We start from the raw sequence: 23,516 nt of genomic DNA on the forward strand, positions 1-23,516 counted from the left end.
TCTGCCTTTAAGAGTGGTCATTTTAGTGGCTTACCTAACAAAATCGTTACAAATTCTTACCTGACCAAAATTCTGTGAATGCGCGCAGGCTTAGTTGTTAGGGGGACTGATCTCAAGTTTGATATTGCTCAAATAGAGGCTGGGAGGTAACAGGAGCAGTGCACTGTGCTTCTTAGTATTTCACAGTATCACAGAATGGCCTGGGTCGGAGGAGGCCTCAAGGATCATGAGTCTCCAACACCCCCAGCACAGGCAGGGCCATTAATCTCCACGTTTAATAGTAGACCAGGCTGCCCAGGGCCCCATCCAACCTGGCCTTGAACACCTCCAGGGACAGGGGCATCCACTGCCTCTCTGGGCAGCCTGTGCCAGCACCTCACCACTCTCATAGTAAAGAACTTCTCCCTGACATCTAATCTAAACCTTCCCTCCAAGCAAAGAGCCTTCTTCGTTAGGCAGAGACCCACAGTATGTGATACTGCCCAGCTTTGCCAGCTCCTGACTGCAGTGTGTAGTGTCACAGGTCTTTGGGTGTTTCTGAATCACTGCAGGGATTTTCTCCGTGACCAAATGCCTTGCTCTGCAGCAGTCTTCGTGCAAAAAGCTCGCTTCAGTGAAGGAAGCTCTTCCTTGCTTTGTTGGAGCTTTCTTGCGCTGTGCTTTAATAAACTGTTTGAGGTGAGAAATGCTACAGATGGCTTTTGCTTAATAAAGGAAATGAAATCAAAAGAAATAGTTATTAAGAGACATGAAGGTGGCTCGTAGGAATTTACCCTCAAGTGATTTAGAAATATAAGTGTTAATATCCCAGCTGAGCACTAAAGAGATTTAAGAGTGTAGTTTTAAAGGTGACATTCAAATGCTATTTTAAGAGGAGTGATAAATGCTTGTGCTTTTCCTTGTGCCCTCTGCTTCATGCTGTAGAAGCTCCTCTTGACAATGACTGCAAGAAGTGTAATGAATGTGTTGATATTTTCTCCCTAAAACTCGTTTGGGACAAATTGCATCCAGTTGAAATAGTCCAGCTTGGCATTTTGCATCCGAAGTGACAGAAAGCATCTCTTCTCTGCGACAAAATGTGAGATGTGAATGTACATGTAGGTAGACCTTGTTTTGTGTGAGTGCTGATTATTAAGGGCAAGTCAATATCTGCAAGTACAGTCTCTACTAAATAATGACAACAAAGTAGCAGTAGTTATTTTGGTTTTATTTGCGGTATAGTTGGGCTTTGTTGGCTACCAGCTTCAAGTTTATAATATAATAATAAGATAATAATAAATAAAATCCCTGCAAAGTATATGTATTTTTCCCCTAAACATCAAGTTGAGACTTGGAGTTTGGTATATTTTCAAGGGTCACCTCTGCGTGTTGAAAAATCTGTTCTCCGTATGACTAACTTTAGTCTGTCGCAGGACACGGTGCTTCTGCTTGCTCATCTGATTACGCAGCTCAAGGGAATAAGGTTAAGGACATGCTGTTGGTAACTAGAGCATTTTCAGGGCTTTAGTTGGGCAGATGGGCTGCTTGGCTATATTCATGCATCTGCCTACCTGCTGTGGCAGCTGCTGCTGCTGCACGTTGTGTTCTTTTGTTCTATTCCACCCAAGAAAGGAACGCTAGGAAGTGTAGTGAATGGATTAATTTAAGGTTAAGGGTAGTGTTTTGCTTGCTTCCTAACTCCATGTCACAATAAAGCTTCTGATAAAGACGATGCGAGCTTCTTAAAGTGAAATAGATTTTTTTTTTAAGCTGTGTTTTGGGGGCTGAAACTAGCTGTCATTGTACAGAAAACAGTCAACTGTGTTTTCTTTATGTTGCCCGATGTTGCTTATTGAAATATTTTCCTTTCTTTCTCTCCCTTCCCCCACTTCTAGGAGCAGTAACCAGACTTTGCCTGACACTGCGTGGTCCAAAAGAATTAAGGAAATATGGAATGACATGAAGGAGATTAGTTAAGGATTAAAGGCTTTGAGGACAAAACACCTCGCCGAGGTGAAGCACAGACTAGCGTTCTAGTTGTAGCTCCAAGGAGCTGTGTGCTGCAGAAAGATGGCGGATCCAGGAATGATGAGTCTGTTTGGAGAAGATGGGAATATTTTCAGTGAAGGGCTGGAAGGTCTCGGAGAATGTGGATATCCTGAAAACACAGTCAATCCTATGGGGCAGCAAATGCCCATGGATCAAGGATTTCCCTCTTTACAGTCATCTCTTCATCATCCTCCTGCAAATCAAAATCAAGCCAAGTTGACCCATTTTGATCACTATAATCAATACGAACAGCAGAAAATGCACCTGATGGATCAGCCGAACAGAATGATAAGCAGTGCCCCTGGGAATGGTATAGCATCTCCTCATTCACAGTATCACAACCCTCCCGTTCCTCAGGTTCCTCATGGCAGTGGTGCTAGTGGTCAGATGGGAGTGTATCCCAGCATGCAGAACGAAAGACACGGGCAACCCTTCGTAGACAGTGGCTCGATGTGGGGGCCGCGGGCAGTTCAAGTGCCAGACCAGATAAGAGCACCATACCAGCAGCAGCAGCAACAGCCGCAACCGACACAGCCTCCACAAGCACCCTCTGGACCCCCGGGGCAGGGCCATCCTCAGCACATGCAGCAGATGGGAAATTACATGGCTCGTGGTGATTTTTCAATGCAACAGCACGGTCAGCCGCAACAGCAGAGGATGAACCAGTTTTCTCAAGGCCAAGAAGGCCTCAATCAGGGAAACCCTTTCATTGCCACCTCAGGACCTGGCCACTTGTCTCATGTGCCCCAGCAGAATCCCAGTATGGCACCTTCTTTGCGACACTCAGTCCAGCAATTTCACCACCATCCCCCCACTGCTCTCCATGGAGAATCAGTAGCCCACAGCCCCAGATTCTCCCCTAATCCTCCCCAGCAGGGTGCTGTTAGGCCGCAAACACTTAATTTTAGTTCTCGGAGCCAGACGGTACCCTCACCTACTATAAACAACTCAGGGCAGTATTCTCGATATCCTTACAGTAACCTTAATCAGGGATTAGTTAATAATACAGGGATGAATCAGAATTTAGGCCTTACAAATAACACTCCAATGAATCAGTCTGTACCAAGATACCCAAATGCTGTAGGATTTCCATCAAACAGTGGTCAAGGACTAATGCACCAGCAACCCATCCACCCTAGTGGCTCACTTAACCAAATGAACACGCAAACTATGCACCCTTCACAGCCTCAGGGAACTTATGCCTCTCCACCTCCCATGTCACCTATGAAAGCAATGAGTAATCCAGCAGGTACGCCTCCTCCACAGGTTAGGCCCGGTAGTGCTGGAATACCAATGGAAGTCGGCAGTTATCCAAATATACCCCATCCTCAGCCATCACATCAGCCCCCTGGTGCCATGGGAATTGGACAAAGGAATATGGGCCCCCGAAACATGCAACAGAATCGTCCTTTTATGGGTATGTCTTCAACAACACGGGAGATGGGTGGGCACATGAGACCAAATGGTTGTCCAGGCGTTGGCCTTGCGGATCCACAAGCAATACAAGAACGACTAATATCTGGCCAGCAGCTTCCTAGTCAACAACAGTCTTTTCAGCAGCAAATGCCAACCTGTCCTCCCATGCAGCCTCATCCAGGGATACATCATCAGTCTTCACCACCGCCACATCCTCATCATCAGCCTTGGGCACAGCTTCACCAGTCACCACAAAACACACCGCAAAAAGTGCCTGTCCTTCAGGTAAGCTGCTTCCGATGAATAAAAAAAGTGTTTTGCATTATTGTAAATGCATTTGAGTATGCACGAGATCTGTGGCTTGTTCTTGCTTGACTACACTGTTTTTTCGCTCATTATGTGGCTTTCTTGGTGCACGGAAGCTAAAGGTAAAATAAGGTTCCTGTAACCTGCTAATGTTTTTACAGTAATTATTACAGGATGGCTTTATGGATAGTCAGAAATATGATATAGCAACAGGACTGAGGACTGCTTCTTTAATTTCTTGTTGGTTCTTTTGAGGGGGAAATGGAAAGCATGTGTGCGTGCTCTAATTTAAGCTAGTAATATTTCTATATTTGCAATGTGCTAAAAGGAGCGTGCATTATAAGGGTTTGTTTTGGTCAAACTGAGGATTTTCTTTAAGTATTAAGTGTCCTTTCACTTTATTTTTTGTTTTTAAACTGAAATTTTCACATGTGTAAAAACATTCAAGATGAAGTAGTTTCATCACAAAGTAATGCAGCTGAAAAGTGATGGGGCAACAGTTTATGCAGCAGGTGTGAATCAGTCTAAAATCAAATCTTCTGAAGCTTATATAAAATCTCAAGCAAGACAGAAGTCCTGTTTTACTGAGGCTGTGATCCGTCGGGTTTTGATGAAAAATATATTGTTTCCACGTTATTTTTCAATTAAAAACTAGAAACGTTAGAACATCTTGATCCCTCTGTAGCTTAGCGAGTTTTGACTGCACGTTACTACGTTAAGCTTGAACTGCCTTTTGGGATCCTTGGGTTTGCCATGGTTTGCCTTTGGCTCTGTCAGTCAATCATTCTAGAGGTTTTGGTAATGAATGAAAAGGTGGCCAAGTTATCAGAGGCTTAATTATTTTTAAAGCCACTAAGTAATTAATGCCAAGTAGCTCTGCCCGTAAATATTTGGACACAATTGTTGGAATGCAGTCATAATGATACAATGTTACAATTGGCCATAAATAATATATAATAAATCATAAAAACAGCTGTCCTAGCCAGCGTCCCAGGACTGCGAGGGAGGCAGCTGCTCAGCAGTCCCCTCCTCTGCTGCCTGCCGGCTGCTTCTGTTCACTGCTCTGCACAGCATGAGGTGGGTCTGGGAATCAGATGTATGTGCTGTGGAGAGGCAGCTGACGAGGAGTGGTGGATGGAGCAGCTCAACAGCTGGGAGAGGCTTCCACATTCTCCAAGGGGGTAGCACAGGGCATGCTGTAGGGTGTTCTAGTCCTGGGAGGGAGATAGCGGTACCTTGGGGTGAGGGAAAGGACAGAATCTTCTTTGGAAGGAGGAGGAAGATCTGCCCTTGAAAGGGGGCATAGTGGCTTCATGGTTGTCTTTCTCTCCCCTGCCTCCCGTAAAATAGGTGTGAAATGTTGTACATATGGTGGCCTTTCCTCTTCCCCCCTCCCCTCCCCCCCTCCATGTGCACATTTTGTTTGGAGATTGTAAATAACCCTTCTTGCATGGCCATAGGTTGGTGTGTTCTTGGCTGGTTAGTTTTTAATGGTGCCTCTTGACTGCAAGGCTAAGCAACCCAGAATTGGATAGTGCTCAAGACTGCATCAAAAAATCCAAGAGAACTAGCAGAAATTTTGAAAAGAATCCATGACAAAGTGGAGAAATCTGTGCAAAAATAATAATTATAATGATAAAAAAGCTTAGGGTGCAGGACAAGGAGTACAAGATTGGCTGCTTGGTTTTTAACCTTGAAGAGAGCTGCTATGTCCAGCATAAAAATAAAAAATAAAAAAAAAACAAACAAAAAAACTTGAAAGAAAATTGTGGAAATGGTAATATAAAACTAAGGGGACAAGACCCAGCATTACTGGTATCTTTCACAACTAGCGATGGGGGAGAAGTGGGAAGACTTAAGGTGACTGTAATAAGGGCTGTGCTCTAAAGCTGCCATCTTCAGCAGAGGAGTTAATGCTGTGATTTCATCTGATCATCCAGTAAACTTCTTTTTAGCAGCAGCAGATGGTTTGGGAGGAGAACGTCTGCTTGTAGAATGGGAACGTGTTTTAAATGTTCTTGGGGCATTCATTTCCTTTTAACCGACGGGGTAAAATACAGACAGCTCAACTCTTAAATGAGCTGTGCAAACTATTTCAGAGTTTTGAACTGCAGATGAATAACTTGAAGGTAAGTGCTGAAACTAAATAATTAGAGGAAAACCACACTATAACTCAAGTTACTTGATTAAAATCAGTAATTCAAACAGTTGTAGCCAGCCAAGTAACTTCTCTGTTAGCCTACTTCTGTTAAGTTTTCATTTGGTAAAAGTTATTGTTAACATACCTTCCCATTAAGTAATTAGTTTGAGATCTGACTGTAGTAATGAAACACTTGACAGGCAGGCATTTCCCCCTGGAAAACTGTTTGGATCAAATATAAATTGTTCAAGTCAATGAAAACCCGGCTCCTCCTCACCCCCTGGGGAAAAAAGAAATGCAGATGTGTAAAAACCCCGCTCTTAAGATTGAATGCGGAATCTGCAGCTCTCCTGCCTCTGTCGTGGTTTCTCCTTCATGTCAGCTGGCAGAGAACTGTTAGTGAGCAACAGTTATTTAAATGTCTGGTTTGATTTCATTTGTATAAAATGAATCAACGAAATGAATTTAGGTGGTGAAATGAAAATCACTGTGTATTTTTAAATCAACAGAAGCCATCTTTAGTAATTATTTTTCAGTGATTTGAAGCTAGCCTTATCATGGGAAGGCTGTAATACTTGTGGTTAACCAAATTACTGTTTTGTTTTTAGATATGTTGGAAGGAAAGTGAAGTTCTTTTGCTTTTAACTTGAAAAGAATTGCTGTGTCGATTCTAGAGTTCTTTATTTCTCTGTGTGTACAGAACTGCTACTTATTTTGGCTGAGAGGTACAGCTGGTGATTGACAACTCAGCAGGGCTAGATTAATAGCTGACAGCTAGATGTGGTTATTAGGACCTTGTTAGCAGTGAGTTCCAGGCTTCAGTTGAGTTATAGGTATTTAAATGCACCACCACAGTGTTGGGATATTGAGTAGATGTGCTTGATTTTCAAGTCCTGTTTTGGAAGTGTACTTGAGCAAAGGCTGTGGGGTGGGGAGACAGGTTCTGTGGTGGCCAGTTAGTTGGCCGAGGTACAAAGCAGAGGGTAGGAGCAGCTTGTTTGTTTTCACAGGGGAGGCATCTGTGTTGGGTTGGTGAGCTTCTGCCCTCCAAAACATTCATAAATGACGTGGAAAGGAGTGGAAAGTCAAATGCAAAATTTGCTGCTGTCTGTAACGTGCTCAAAGCTGAGTGCCAAGTGCAGGAGTGAAGTGGAGCATGCAGTAATGAAGCTAAATGATTGGAAATATGACAGGAACATCAATTGCTTGGCTGTAAGCAGTGCAAATCAAGGCATGATGCTTGGGCAGTTTGAATGTCTAACAAAGATCTCCGCTTGGGAACAGAATCCTGGTTGTTGGATGACTGTCTGAAAATGCTCTGACAGTCAAAGAAGCAGAGCAGTAGGCATTGCTATAGAAGTAGCACAGAGCAAAACATGGATTGCTGCGGTGTTGGTGCATATGTGCATGGTATGCCTATGTGGCAAGTGCTGTGCATCTCTGGGTCCCTTCCTTAGGCCTCAGAAAATAAGCAGCACTTAATGCGAAGAGATTGATGGTTTGGGGAGAAGGGAAGATACAGTTTTGAAACTGTGAGCAATATAGATGGATGGAGAAGGTTCTTTGTTTCCTGGATACTTTAGGGGTGTTCAGCAAATTATCAGGTGGCAAGCTCAAAACAGTGCATTAAGATGCTGATCTCAGAGGTGTTGTGTAGAAAAATGCATTAGGGTTGGATAAATGTGAAGACGCCACATTTGGCTCTTCATACCTGTGATATAAATGAGTGACAGAGTTCATTCTCAGGATACATCTCTTGTATGTGTGTATTTGGTTCTTTTATTCTTCCACAGACTTATCAGAGATGGGATAGATAGGCCTTTGGGGAGGGGGACTCTGATAATGCATAGTTGCTCTTAAATATCAACATTTTCAAACATTGTTGTAAGTATTTGAGTGTAAGAGTTTTTTCTGCCAAGAATAAACTACGTTGGGCGTCTTGTTCTACGGAACTTTTTATTTACAGTAGCTGCTGGCTACTGTGTAGGCTGGAGTTTCGAGCCCTATTCAGTAAGTGCGTACCATAAACATGAAGTGATCTATGTTATTTATAGTCAAACATAGGAATACTTAAACAACAAACAGTTATGGTAATAGCTTCGATACTAGATTAAGTGGTAGGACTCTACAGCAGCACTGCCGGGGTTGAAGAATCCTGTGTTAAGGTGCCTGGCCTCTTCTGGAGAAGGTTTTTGTTTTGTGTTACCCGTTCGCTACCAGATGCATTCTGTCTTGTTTACCTGTGGCCGTGTGACTTGGCTTTCCGTGATAACTCTTGGCTCTCTTCAGCATAAATGCATTCTTTTGACATTTCCTGCCCTTCCTTGTAGGGGAGGAGGCAGGGAAAGTCCAGCTGAGTCATCAGCAGACACATCCCAGTTACAGGGCCTTTCTGCAATTAAAACTTTGTGCTTACGTTGCCTCAGCGTAATGTATACTTGGATATACCAGAATGGAGAGGGGTATTAATGCAAACTGTTATCAACTGGAGTGATCTGAAGCGATATTCTAACTCAGCAGAGAGTACATGTTCAGTCAGTACTACTGGCACGCTCAAATGAAGTTGAATTTCCTGAGTACTTGCATTTTTTTAATGCCTGGGAATAGTCAGGAGAAGGACTCCTCATATCCTTATTGCCTTTGCATAGCTAATTAACTTTCACTCTGTTGTGGAATTTTGTTTAGTAAAGAATGATGTCTAGGTTTTTTCCTATAAATGAATATTCATAAGCAATATCCCACCTCTCCAGAGAAAACTTGATCAGGTATTGAATGCTCAGAATTTTCTTTTTACTGTTTTCCTGTAAATAAGGAGAACAGCTCCAAAATATTTAAAAGAAAAACCTGTGGATGGGCACTTCTTATTTTGATAGAGAAGCTCTTTCACTTGTTGTTGGTATCTTCGGGCACTGATAACTTACTTCAGCTGCGAGCTGGTTCACATCCAGGTTTCTCAAAGTCTGTAGTAACTGCTATCTAATGCTTTTGCCAAGATGCAAAAGTTGGTGTTATGAAACTCCATAGATATATTCCAGTCTAATAATTGGTATTAAGAGATCAAAAGAGATCAAAAATCTTTATTTTCTCCTCAGCCTTCAGAGGGCTTTGTGTGTTTTCAGATGTGGGAGGTTAGAGTGGTTCTGGAGTGAAGTAGGCCTTTGGGCCAAAGATTTGTAGTTTTGAGATAGTTTTGCTACAGATTCTTTTTGTTTTTATAAGTGTTAAGGAGGTACAAGCAGCTTCAGGAATACCTGTTCCCTCAGGTGCCGTGATTTGACTGGAATGAGAATAATTTGTGCCATGAAATTATCTGCTCTGGAGTTTTGGGTAGAGCTAGTTTGCAGCATTAGCATAAAAATACAAGTCTGCATCAGCACACTGATTTTGAAGGCGTAAGAGTTACCAGACTTGTTCCTCAGCATGATTAGGTTGAAACTTTCTATGATATGTCGGTGACTTGAATGTGTTTTTCATTTGGAATCATTTGGATTATCTGGGGAATCTCCTAACTAGAAATATTTTTAAATTGTGCTGCTCTTCATTTCTTAAATACTGTATTTTCATCTGCTGGTGATCGCTTCCAGTGGGATTTGGCAATCAGCTTCTTTTTCCATGACTGAACATGTTCGTATGTTTTATATTTATTTGAACAAATTTAAATCTGTTGTTTCAGGGAAGCTTTCTTCATGATTGAAGGCTGATATTGTAGAAAGAACCCTCCTATCTGAACCACTGTCAGCTTACATAACGTAAAACACTGTAAAGTTTGAGTAAATGAAAGGAGAAACACTTGGCTTTCTTCTCTTTCTTTAAATGCAGTGACAATTCTAGTAAGGAGTAAGTTGCAGTTGAATTAGTAATTTCCTGTGATTTTATTACGGGTCCTCCTGCTCATCCATCTTGCTTTCACACGTGGAATTTGAGGCATATTGGTTTTACACTTACCAGCCTTTACTGGCATAAGTGCCCCCTCTTTCTATCCTCTGACTACAGTAGATGTACCTGTTTCCACTCTGGTGGAAACCTTGCCTTTGAAGTTGGATTTTTAATGTTTGCCTTCAGAGGCTGTTTCCTCCTTCAGTTCAGAGGGACAATGCTTTAGACTTCACAATTTTCTAAATCAAACTGTAATGAAAGAACTGATAATTCAGTTAGTTTTGAAGTTAACACACTGGAATGAGATTTTTTTTAAGAAAGAACAGCATCTCAGAATCACATTAAATATGTTGTATTTGTACCTTCCATTGCTTTCTTTATGCTCATAGGAAGAAGTTTTTCACACAGAGGGTGGTGATGCACTGCAACAGGTTGCCCAAGGAGGTTGTGGATGCCCCATCCCTGGAGGCATTCAAGGCCAGGCTGGATGTGGCTCTGGGCAGCCTGGTCTGGTGGTTGGTGACCCTGCACATAGCAGGGGGGTTGAAACCAGATGATCATTGTGGTCCTTCTTAACCCAGGCCATTCTATGATCCTATGTTTCTCATCTTTCTAGACGTCTACATTCTTTTAATTCTATGGATATGCATTTTACAAGTGGTGCTGTGGTCTGGGTTTGGGGTAAAAACTTCCAGGTTTTTCATTTGAGATTATATATATATATATATATACATACGTATATTGTCAACAGTTTAAAGATTAGCAGCTCAGGAGAGAGAAACATCCTTGAATTTCTACCCCCCCGCCCCCCAGCCTCTGTAATTACATCATCTCTTTGTGCAGATCTTCCTTTTGACTAATGCAGAGGCTCACAGGAGGGGCTGGAAGCAAACTGGTTCTGGGGAGTGTGGTAGGAAGCATGGACAGGAAGCAGTGCAGCAGCACCAAGCAGGAGAGACAGGGAGGAAATGGCCATCAGCCAGTACTAAAGTAGAGATGGGTGGTGACTCCCTGAACATTTCCATGTGCTCACTGCTTGAGCCACCTGCCTCCTGAGCCCTTGCTGGTCAGGGCTGAAATAAAACTAAATTCACAAAAAGCTGGATGAAATCTGGGATGGAGAATCTTTACTCTTTCTTTATGTCAGCGCGCACAATTGCTCAGTGAGCCCTTCTGCTCTTAGGGATACTACTCTGGCCGGGTTGCATCTGGCTGGGTCACGTTCCAGCATCTGCTCATGCTGACCTCAGAACTGCCCAGCTGGTGCTGCAGGAGTGGGAATGCATGAGAGGACAGGGGCTGCCCCTTCCTCTGGATTTTAATTGAATGTCCTTTAATACCCTTACATGAGCACAGGGCTCTGGAGAACTTGCTCTCACTTACCAGCTCTAGTGTCCCCTCAGTTTAGACAACTTAGAAGCCAAAGCTTGGTCCTGTTTTATAGAACTACAGCAGTGATCAGATCTGAACTTGTGTGTGCGTGTTTATTTTAGCTTTCCCCTTTTGTACTTTTTCACGCAAATGTGATTTGTTTTCAAAAGTGTATTTTATTTCTTTAATAATGAACTCTTTTCCCACCTGAGATATTTGCAGCTATTTTGTTACTGAAGAGATGAAAGAATTTCCAGCAAAGAGACTGTGCACAGTTTTGTTATGTGTAAATCATGCGCACTGGAATGAGGGAAGATGCTTCCAGTATCTATCAGTGAATTGTTTTCCTTGAGCACAAATACCTCGTTTGCTTTCTTTCCCTTCAACATTATCATTTAGAAGCAATAAAACTTAGAAATGAAACTCAACTTCATTTCTGAGACTTCTTTATGGTTAAACAGAAGTGATAGATGGGATGGCTTAGTGGTCTGAGCCTGAGTTTGATTTATAAACTCCTGAATCAACATTCTTACTGCTTTTTACTGATCTTGATACATTATCTTAAAAAGTATTCAGTGAGATTTCTCTCAGATGCTGCACAAGGTTAGTAACAATGTTGTTCCTGCTTATAAAGAGAAAAATACTGATGAATGATATAAAAATCATTTATTCACAACGCAAAGTCTTAAAACTCCTGATTCAGGCTCTTATTGAGATATCCAGGACTCTAAAACATGTCAGTTCCCTTCTCTTCTTCGGGCTCCTATGGAAGAAATAGACTTTTAAGAGGTGAGGTGGTAGGGAGTAAACTCTGGCAACAAAATGTCAGTGCCTCTTGTGTGGGAAATTAGCAGTGGTAGAGGCCAGCCTGTGAGCTAAGAAGTTGCACAAGGTGTGGAAGAAAGTGGCAAACAAGTGACAAGTGGATCATTCTCTGATAGATCTGCCGTTGTTGGTAGGAATTGTTCTCTTGCTTCTGTTGCTCCATCACCTGTGCACCTCTGAGTCAGTACCAATGGTCTGGGAGCAGTTGTTTCTTCCACTTCTGCACCTCTTGTCTCATCCTGAGCAGGCTTACACTTCTGGGAGTGGCTTCACAATGTATGGATTAACCTTGTAGAAATTAAACATTGAGAAATCTTAATTTCTGGAGCTTGGCAGGCTTTTATGAAACACTATGAATGTTTTAATTTTAAGAAATTGAAAGTGTTGGGCTTCAAGAATGCAGTGTTTCAGTATATAGTGCAAAATGTTTCTTTACTTACGTTAATATAGCATGTTTTAGGGAAAGCCAGCCTCAAATCAGTGGAATTAGAAAAGCATTAGTAAATTTTAATTGTTCTTAGATGGTATTTTATTATGTCTTATGTAACTGCTACAGCCAAAGAACATAATGATCACTGTAATTAAGAATTTAATTTTCTATAGATTTTGAATTTAATGCTCTTAGAGAGGGTGAGTAACAAGCTTCATAGCTAACTTCCCAAAATCAAGTTGTCAATATGAACTCCATTCTTTACACTCCTCTTTTCCATCTCTCCCCCTCTCCAGATGGCCCTCTATCCACTTGCATTCTGGTACTTCATATCTCTTTTGGCCCTGCAAGACTCTGATAACTGTGATAATGCTGTAATTTTCCTTACATGTGAGCACTTAATGATACGAAGTCCTTTATTTTTGGAAGAAATCTTTCTCCAGCAGCCAATTGTTGCTAAATATAGTGGGAGGATTGTAATATGTAGTGCATGTTTGAACTTAAAGCAGCGCTTATTGTAAAGTGTTGATCTCTGCTTTTACATAGAGAACTGTGTGTGAAGCACAGTAGTTACTAAAACCATGCTAAATTTTGAGCTTTATATTTCTTTTTCATATCTCAGTTTATTAATGGGATATTGTAAGTATTCACGGTGGCCAGGACTGTCATCTGTGGAAATATGGATAAATGCCTATAATACTGGAAGAGTATTCAGCTCTTAGGACTTTTTCTTTGCTATCGTCCCTTGGAATACTTCAAGAAAACTTGTTGGAAAGCTGATAATTCTGACATTGACATGATCTTTGGGATCTATGGGGTTCTTGCTATTCGAGATAGATCACTTGTGCTTCGTAGCAGTGCTAAGCATGAGGCTGCAGAACAGTTGTGTAGTTCCTGTCTGTAATACACAGCCCCATGCAGATCAAGAACTTCTTTTCTATGTCATGTAACACAGAAATATTTTGCTTGGCTGCTCTTTGTCAGAAATATGCATCTGGATAGGATAATGGAGGAAGACATGCAGTAGCAGCCAGAAGCTGTCACAACGGCCACAAACTGAAGGCCAAAGCTCAGCTTACCATCAGCTATTTCTGCTGCTAGATTCTGCTGCTGAATGGCAAAGGTTGTGTAGTTGGGAGTGAGGCTGTAATCAATATGTGGCTGCTGTGGCTTGCGGAGAGTAACCCTAATGGGCTCAATCCTAAAAGCAGGGAGCTGTGTTCCAAGCTGTGCCTCAGATTTGGTGGCGGAGAGGGACAGGTTGTAATGCATTGCTTTAGATAGAATTCCAGTTGTAAAATAAAACAAAATTAAAACCTAATATTGCATAGGTGCATTGCATTTGAGACCCACTATATGAGGTTTCTTACATTTTACTATAGGTTTTATAAAGAACAGCTGGAGCTTGTTAGGTGGTCTTTTAGTAAAGATAAGGTGCTTAGTGTTTCATAGAACAATGTTAATCAAACTGGCTGGATAACTAAAATATGATTTAGATGCTATAATTAAGAGTTATCTCAATTGGTATCTCTAAATGAGGTGTTTGTCTGCAGAGAAGGAAGCGTATTTTTTTTTTGCAGGCAGGGGGTAAGTTTAGTTTTAATGATATTTTCTGATTTAATTGTTATTTTAGTTCAATTACTCCAGGAGCAGGAAAGAGGCCTGGCTATGACATGTCATCATATGCATATTAGATAATGCATTCAAAGACTTTCTTTATTTGTTGCTGTGACTAAAGAGTGAAAGCTTGAGAAGTCTTGGGCTGTTTGACGTAAATGGATCTTGGGCAGCATACATAACATCAAAGGATTTACATTCAATGAAGTTTATGATTTCATGCCCACTTTGTAATGCTGAAGGTTAATAAAATACTGCAATGGGAAAGCCATTTGCACAACTTCTGTCTTACCACCTCAAGAGAAAAACAGAATTGATTCCTGTCAGTCTCTTCTGGCATTGTATTTCACGGGCATCCATTAAGGTCTCCTCAAGTTGGCAATTCCAGCATGCTGTCCGCACACTCCAGAGACCTGGTGGCCTGGGACAGGTGATGACAGAAGGCAGGTTTATGTGCTAAAAAACAGCACATGTAGGGGTGGTTTCTAAATAGAGTTGCGGTACTATTGTAGGGAAACTCCTGGAGGCTTACAAATTAAAAATAATAATAATAATAAAGATGAAGGGGAAACTGCCAATGGAATGTTGTGAGCTGCAAGTTAAACCTCACTTCAGCATGGACTTGGTGTCAACGGTTAGACTGAAGTCTGAAGGCTGCCACCTGAATTGTCTCACAGGGCGGTGTTAGTAAGTGCGTATAATGCCTGTAGCCTGCAGTGTGTCCCCTGCACTTCTCCTGACTTGTACCAGAGAGCACATGAGTAACGTGAGTCAGTTGGAACAGGCTGACAGGGCCAGCAAACCCTATCAGTGTTTCCATTTGACGGGGTGGAAACGGGTTGTTCTGGGTATGCCTGCTGTCACGCAGGCCACGATCCTCCGCCCTCTTCTGCCTGCAGCCGGGCTCAGCCATTGGCTGACTGAGGGGCACCTGTGGCAGCAGCAGGATCACACGTGGCTCTGTCCTTAGCAGTTGCATGAGCTTGGATGCCAGGTTGGCTTGTTACATGCTTGTGTCCTAAAAAGACGAAAGGCTGGAGGCAGTAGTTTCACATCCTGCTTTATTTTCTAATGATGAAGCTTCAGAATGTAGCTTTCTGCGCTTACGGGACTTTTCAGTATGTTTAGATTGGGTATTAAAAGGTTCTTATGCAGAACTGTAGGACACAATTCATGTGAAAATATCTACTTTACGTCAGTCTCACAAAAACACCAGTTTATGACTGGAAAGCCACAGACATAGAGCTGTGGAAGAATCAATCATTATGGTTTTCTTTTAGCTTCTGTACACATCCTCTGAGTTGCAGATGCTCGTGTTCAAAAGCAAAGAAAAAGTTGTGGGGAGAAATGAGTTATACAGAAAAACCCGGGCTGTGAGTAGTTTATCTTTACTTGAACATTGTATTTCTCTTTCAGCCACTTTACCTTTTTAGCTCTAATGTACCTACATATAGGTGCAGAAGATGAAAATTTGCTTTTCTCCATCTCTTTTGGGCATCTCTACGCTCATTTGTAGGAATTCAGCCAAAACCAATGCACTGCTGTGAACCATTTAATTACTTCCATGGGTGGAGATGGGCATAGGGGTTAGGTGGTGATTAACAGGTCTGGGAGCCATCGAGGCATGCTGGGGGCTCTGCTCTGCGAGCCCTGGTGCAGTTTCTTTGGAAAGCAATTTTAAAGGAAGGGTTTGTTCTGTCGTCTTTTATACTCTTTGATTCACATCTCGTCTGTTAGGGACATTGTGTGCAGGATGCTCTTGAGGAGGAACAAGGTTTCCAACAGAACATGAAAAAGAAAGGAGTGAGATTCTCTCAGGAGCCTTTTTGGTTATATTCCTCTTGCGAATTAAAGATGTGCAGCAGTTGGATACCAGCATCTCCTGCACTTACCCACTCCTTAGAAGTGTATCGCTAATGCTAAAATACAGTAGCTGTGTAAATCAGAAACTGTTCTCTGGTAATTTCATAAATTGCTTACTTCTACTTTTCTCGAAACTTACTGTCTAGAATGCCTCAAAATAAAAAGGACTTCTGCAATGTTTTCAGAAAGTTGTGCAAATAAGGAATAGAAAAGCCATTGTAACCAAGCCTTGCAACTGTGGTACCTTCCTTTAAAAAGTAACCCTTCCTGTGTCATATAGCACTATTGCATTTTGTACATCAGCTGTCGTATGAACAAAGGCAACTATTAGTCAGAGGAAGATGTACTAAATACAAACATCTGAAATCGCAGGGGTTTTCCTTATGGTGTTTGAGTACTTGTATTTATAGTTGGGAGGCTTTAAGGATGTGAGACGAGTAAGGCTTATAAAAGAGGTAATGGCTCTTTCTTTCTGACTATACTGCGCAGCCTAAGTATAGGAACCTTTATGGGCAATCAGCCTCTTTTTTCAGGTTTGAATGTAAAATTTGGTAAGCGTGGCTTACCCATCTTAATCAAGATGCCCTTTCCCTAGAATATTAAATGGGTACTCAAAGCATATTTTATGAATATTTGTCACATTCTAAACTATGTTTGAACAAACATAATTTTAAAACCCAAACAAGATCTTGTTTTGGTTTGTTTGTTTGTTTTTTAACGATAACTGGTATTTCGAAGAAGGATACTTGTGAAGATTGCATGGGCCGTTGAGCTGTGCCTCCACCTGTCACATTACCATTTTATGAAGTACTTTCCATAACCTTATCGAACTTCAGTTTAAAGAGCACTTGGCTTTTGCTTTCGGTGCCCCTTTTGGAGGTCCTGACCCAAATCTGATTACTCTGATCCTTGGAACATGCATCAGACTTTCTATGCTAGATATATTAATTGCTAGTTTTATATTCAGTTTGCTTTTGTGCTTGTTTTACCTTTCTTCTTGATTCCTTTTCTTTGCTATAGTAGGATCAGCTGGTGTTTCCTTAAAGAGCAATGTCTGACGTCTCTACCCTTCCCCTTTAAAATAATCCATACATATGTCTGTTTTAAGGATAATAGTTGTTCATGTGAGTTATCAGAGCTGTATACAATATTGTGCCATTAGACAAATACTGCCCTGATTTTAGGGGAAGTCATTGTGAGACACATATTAACCTTTAATTTTCTTCTCACGTGTTGTTTGTAGACATCCTGTGGTTAAGTACAAACTTATTTGTCTTGAGCTATCTGGTTTTATCCTGTTAGCTGTAAACATAGATGAATACCAAAAATCAGGACTGGCAACAAAAATTATAAGTATTCAAGTGTTTCAAATTTGTGCATGTTTATGAAATCATAGTTAAATTTGTGAGGGTTTCACAATGATGGGCTTAATTTCTATCAAAGTATTTGTAGTTGTGTCTGCACGCTGCAGAACTTCTGAAGTAAAGCTAGGAATCTGGATAAGCACAAACTGATACAGTCACAACTGTGCAATGCTTAAAGGACACCTTCCCTTTGCAATAACATTTAGAAATACCGATTCCTCTTACTCATCTGCAAACCAATTCCCACATCTTGAGCTCAGGGCTGTAATGGAACCTATTATAGGCAAAGGTCTGTGACTCAGCCATCGAACCATTCAAATTCTCGGCTTTTTAATTGGCACCATTAAATCCTTAGTAGTTTTTCCTCTCATAAAACGTGTATCGTTGGTGTAAAATGAATTGCTGCTGAAGATATATTGTACCTTTTGCATTCACATTTCTGTGAGTTGACGAACTGCAGGTGATTCAGTTGAATTTTTTCAGTTGTTTTCTCTTTTGCATGCTTTGGAAAGTGAGCATGGAAATGGCCTCAAGTTGTACCAGGGGAGTCTCAGGTTGGATGTTAGGAAAAAATGTCTTCTCTGGAAGAGTGGTCAGGTGCTGGAATGGGATTCCCAGAGAGCTGATAGAGTCACCGTCCCTCAGTGTATCCAAGAAACATTTAGATGTTGTACTGAGGGACATGGTTTAGTCGGGAGAAACTAATGGTAGGTGGTTGGTTGGACTGGATGATCTTGGAGGTCTTTTCCAATCTTAGTGATTCTACAACTCTGTTTTGGGAAGAGAAATAAAAGTCAGGGGAGATAATTTAAGGAACACAGTGAAAATTAAATGCTCGTATCTAAATATATCTTTTTGTTCTAAAAATGATAGCTTTTAACTCATCTGTTGTTGTCTTTCTGCATACTTAGCATATGACATCTTTATTTAATATATGATGCTTTGTTTGTATGGCAGTAGTTTGTTTTGTTTGCATGTATTCTAAGTGTCTGCTGCAAGTAAGTTTCATGAAGCAACAGTAAGCTATAGGAAATACAAATGTCAGTGTGATTGTAGTATATGTATTTCAGCTGATTGAGCTTGCTGAATGATGGCAAACTGCAAAACTGAGAGTTCAGAAAGGTCAGAAGTAGAACTGTCACAACACATTCCTTGTGCCTGTGAAGCAGAGTGCAGTCTGCAGCTATGTTCTCTGTATTCCCCTTCTTTCAGATCTTCTGTGATATAAATTGCTGTTTAACTTACTTGCTTGTGTTGTCTGAGCTACCGCCTGATGATTTCTACTATATCCAGTAAACGTTGTGAATATCACTTTATCTCGTAAAAAAGACTAACTCTTCCCACAGACTCTCTCTTTTCATATCTTGCTGAAGAATTAATTGCTAACTGAGCTCTTTTCTGGTAATTTTAATCATAAGAAAAACCTCAACAGCTACTAGTGAATTCACCTTCTAAACTCTCCTGTAGTATTTTTTCCTCACTTTACATGAGGAAGCCCAGACAGAAAGACAAGGGAGTTCCCTGAGGCCAGAGAGCAATAGATGTAGGATGTGGGGCTTTTTAGCACACAGCCAGGCTGTATAGCTCTGATGCTGTAACTACTGGTTACCTAAATAGAATAGATGCTTGGGGCCATGATTGGTGAGCACTTTTCAAGAAGAGGGGCCATGGTGAGCCCTTTGCTGCAGACCCATGTTTAGCAAGAAAAGTGTTGTTTTACAAAACAACAACGGTAATAAGCCAGGAAGCCTTTCTTGAAAGAAATAGAAAAGTATCACTGTGAGTTGGGACTGGTGCAGAAAAAAAGTAAGTTATCTTCCCTGATGTTCATTGCTTTGATCACAGACCATCTCTGCAGTCTTTCCCTTTTCTGAACTTAGGTTTTCAAGGTAACCTCAGTCTTCTCTTCGGGATATTATCTTAGTCATTCAGAGCTGATTTAATCTAGGAGCCTCATCCACCCTGTGTGCTGAACAAAACAGCAAGCCTAGAAATAGCAAGGAAAAGTTTGTATGTTTGAGATATTGCTGTCAAAGTAACGTACTCAGAAGCAGAACGTGTTCCATAAGGTACATTAACTAGGGTAGTTCTTTGTTCTGAAGGATTTGAAGTAATTAATTAAAAATTTAAAATACATTAAAAAAATACTTGAAGCATGTTTGTAAACTGTAATTGTTTTTCTTAGAGTTAACTTTATTGGTTTTTCAAGACAGCAGCGCATGTTCACGCTTGTGGCGTGACTCGTTTGGTTGTTGGAGAAACCTTTGAATATCTACATAAAAGTGGGTTGGAAAAGTTATTCCAAGTTATACAGAACAACTAACAGGAATAAAAGGCGTAGTGAGGTTTTGGGTTTTCTTTTCTGAGGTGAAGCTTCTTTGTAACTGAGGAAATGGCATTTTGAACAACAAAACGTTAACTTTTAGATCATTTTAAGCAGTGAATCTCCTAGTAGCAGGCATGCTCACATGCGCTGTGAGATTGAAATAGCAGCAAGTAAAACATCTTGAAACTTGGAGGAGACATAAACAATAGGGACAGGATGATTGAGTTACTGTGGATGTCACTGTATATCAGAAAACATTCACCAAGTATGGCCTTTTTTGGGAAATTCTGAGATCAGAACCTTCTCATCAGGATATGTCAGTAAATTGAAATAGGAAAATGGGGGGGAAAAAGTTTTACTAGGATTAACTTCTGTCGCCTTGGTGATGCCGTATGATTTTACTGTATTACAAATCTATGGGATGGGATGAGTTGTATGAGTGTTTTTATTGTTTGTTGTCTTTTTTTTCCTTTAATGTGTAGCAGAAAAGCCTTGCATGCCGGCTGTGAGGTTTTTCGCTATTTTTTTCCTCTAAAAAAGAAGTCATTAGCTCAAGTTCTGAATCTAGAACATTTTGTCTTTTGATTGTGGATACAATGCACTTTCACCTTGGGGAAAAGTGAAATGGCAAAAGGAAGAAAAGGGATATTTTCTTACTTGTCTAGTAGGGTCTGTTGTAAGTCATCCAAATATTGATGAATAAGAAATGTTTCAGCTCCAAACGACCCAAATTGTAGTTTGTGTGGTGGTAGTGTTTCCTTTGGTGCTTTAAACTCGTTTTTCTTAAGTTGGTAAGCCATATTTACAAGACACCCTGCCAAAATTGAAAAATCTTGCTGCAAACAATAGGAGAATTCAGGGTAGTTTGCTACTTAATGAAAGTACTTATGGATGTTATTGTGCGTATTGTGTGTATGGTATACTTACATAGGACTTCCTTTCTGTGTACAGGAATACAACTCAGACTTGAGTCCTTTGTCATGTTTGAACTCTTGAACATGTGAGGCCATTTCCCTCATTTCACGTGCTAGTAGAACATGATATTTATACTTATAGGGAAAACTTGCTCTTTTTGTCATGTGAGCTTACAGGTGGGAGTAGGGATGAGGATCTCACTAAAGCTTCCCTATGAATTCTGTCAATCAGCAATTTAATTATATATATATATATTTTTAATAGGCTGACTTAAATACACATTTATCTGGAGGGAGGCTTAAAGTAAATTTAGAACACAGAATTTGGTCTTTTTTTCCCCCTCTAGGTATGTAAGAAAGGTGCTAGAAAAGTGATAGATCTTACCCTGAAGTCTTACTGCATACACCAATTTTCTAGAAGTAAATACAAAACCATCTTGTTTGTGACTGCAGTATCATGCTGTTTTATGAATGTTTCAGCAACAATTATATCTTCAGTCACTCGGTTTCTGCCTTCATTTATTTCTGCAAGAGAAGGCTTAGGTTGGCAGTGGAGAACCCTAGCTTGCCTCCCAAAACCTAGGCATCTCTTGATATTGGCTAATCCCATTGGAGATCCTTGGAAGAGGGGCTGGAAAGTGCTCTGGTGCCAGGGCTGTATGTTACCTACATAGCCTGTTCAATACTTTCTCATGTAAATTTCCATTGTTTGGGTGATGTGTAAATGCTTTTGTTGCTCTTGCTGCTTGCCACAGTGAGAACCTGGACAGAATTTCTTTGTTTGTCCTTTACTGTTAGGTGAAATACCCAATCGGCTGATCTCTGGTTTTCCCCCTAGTGATAAACCTGAGGCCATTTGCTCATGGCGTGTTTGTTCATGTTTTGGTAGTTCTACAGAGGCATCCTGATGGAAGGGACTGGGAGGTGATTAAGGTCCTGCTTAAAAACCAAACCAAAACGGTGATTCTAATTCTCTTGTGGAATGTCAAAATTGTAGGGGACATTTATTATTTTGATTACTATCACTATTCTGTAAATTCTTACATACCAAGTCAGGACTGTGGCGGTGGGTTTTCTCTTTCTGGAGGAGGAGGTGTTAAGTAGAAATTGTAATTGATAGATAGGGGTGCTACTTGTGATAATGAGAATGCAGTGTGATGGAGAAACTGGTGACTTAGAAGAAGGGTCGAATGGCTGCGTACGTGGCATCCAGTCACTTCCTTGATGGAAATCTGCTGGTGGAGGGAAGAGAGAGCTTGTGTGCAGGATGGTATGCTTCCTGGCTTCCTTTTGGAACCTGCATTTCAAAGCATAGCTGTGAAATGTGCCCTAGAGAGGGCAGATGTGCTTGTTAACTGTTCAGAGGAACTGCTTCATTTTCACAGTGAACATCTTTTTGGAATGTGGAAGCGAGCCCAAGAACTGCATTTCTGCCTCTATATATGCTTTTAGGCTAAGTTTGTCTTTCCAAGGCTGATGTATTTTATTAAATACAGCTGATATTGATAGGACAAGGGGGAACTGTTTGAAACTGAAAGAAGGGAGATTTACATTAGGTATCATGAAGAAATTATTCAGAGCGTGGCGAGGTATTGGAATAGGTTGCCCAGAGAAACTGTAGATGCCCCATCCCTGAAGGAGTTGAAGGTCAGGTTGGATGGGGTCCTGGGCAGCCTGATCTCTGGTGGGGGGCAGCCTTGCCCATTACTGCATGAGTTCCCTCTCTTGCTTGGAGTTATACAGACAGCATTTTGTTTTGGATGGCTTGGAAAAGGCTGGTGATGAATCTTAGGGGTATTTTAATCCAAAGAATTCTCTAGTAAGCATTACGTCTGTTGATTGTGCTTGGGTAGTGAACAGACATAACTTGATGATGAAAATATCTGTTTTTCAGTACAGTTCTTACTTGGCAGAGGTAAGGTGTTAAGAAAAAGATGTTTATGGGCCATTTTCTGGTAGTATTCCAGAACCATTGCTGGTTTGCCTCTCATTTTCCCACCTGCAACACAGTTTGCATAACATAACTCTGCAGAACTTGTGTGGTTAAACACACGTCACCATGTTTCTGACATGTTTACTGCTTGCTAATGGAGTGTATGCAAATGTGTGGCTGGTTAGGGAAAGCAGTGCTAAGATAGAATGTGTGTTACCACCATCAGTAAGTTGTAAGTTTTGCTGCTAGAATTCTGTGCCTCATTGTCCCACTCTTGCTGTGTGTCATTGCAGTCAAAACTAGTAAAAATAAGTAAAATACACAAAAGTCCCATGTCCTTTGACCTGTCTTACACTGTGATGATGGAGAGTGGATAGTAGGTCCTGTGCTAGCTATTTCTGTATTGCATGTGGCTTCTGCCCTGCTTGCTCTGGGAGCAGCCTTATACTTCTAAGCTAGGATATACTAAGGAGTAACCTGTCACATAAAAGTATTAAAAATGTTCATCTTTCAGCCCGTTCCATTAACAGTTATATACTATAAGTGTGGTAGCTCTTGTAGATTCTTACATGAAAGGCCAACCTGGAGAATGCGTTTCATTGCCTTAGGAGTGGCACTTGTCTGATACTGTCTTATCTATGTTGGTGATTTTGATCCATGGTCAGCAACAAAGAGAGCTTTCTTCTGGGAAAAATTAGTCATTTTTGAGCTGTGGACTCATCAGCAATCATGGCATGAATAATATCTCTCACTTCTCGAGCTCAAAACAGCATTGCTACATGTGATTACTGATAAATATGATGGAACATTTGCTTTTTGGATGGCTACATTAGAGGTCATTCATCTTTTGTAATCTGTATTACTATATAAAGGGCACGACCAGAAAATGAAGAATTCTAATGCTATAGTTATGCTGAGACTCAATTAAGAATGTTGCATTTTCTATAGCATATCTTTATTCTCCTACAGAGTAACTGGTTGATATTGTCAGTTGCACCAAATCAGCAATGAGTGTGCTCTTGCCGTGGTGGCTGAGAGCATTAAGACTGGTTTTTTACATTTCCGATCTACTGTTAGGGTGCTGCAGGCATTGCTGTCGTAGGTGTC

General features: G+C 41.0%; 1 protein-coding gene across 1 annotated transcript in view; it reads left to right on the forward strand.

Moving 5' to 3' along the window:
* CHD7 (chromodomain helicase DNA binding protein 7) overlaps positions 1-23,516 on the forward strand; it is a 122,105-nt gene that overhangs the window by 34,697 nt on the left and 63,892 nt on the right. The window contains exon 3 of the mRNA XM_032442738.1: positions 1,875-3,729. Within this exon, the coding sequence (XP_032298629.1) occupies positions 2,050-3,729 (1,680 nt within the window). The 5' untranslated portion in view covers positions 1,875-2,049. The remainder of the gene's footprint in view (positions 1-1,874; positions 3,730-23,516) is intronic.

Source organism: Coturnix japonica, chromosome 2 (assembly GCF_001577835.2).
Source record: "Coturnix japonica isolate 7356 chromosome 2, Coturnix japonica 2.1, whole genome shotgun sequence".
In the NCBI taxonomy this organism is placed as follows: Eukaryota; Metazoa; Chordata; class Aves; order Galliformes; family Phasianidae; genus Coturnix; species Coturnix japonica.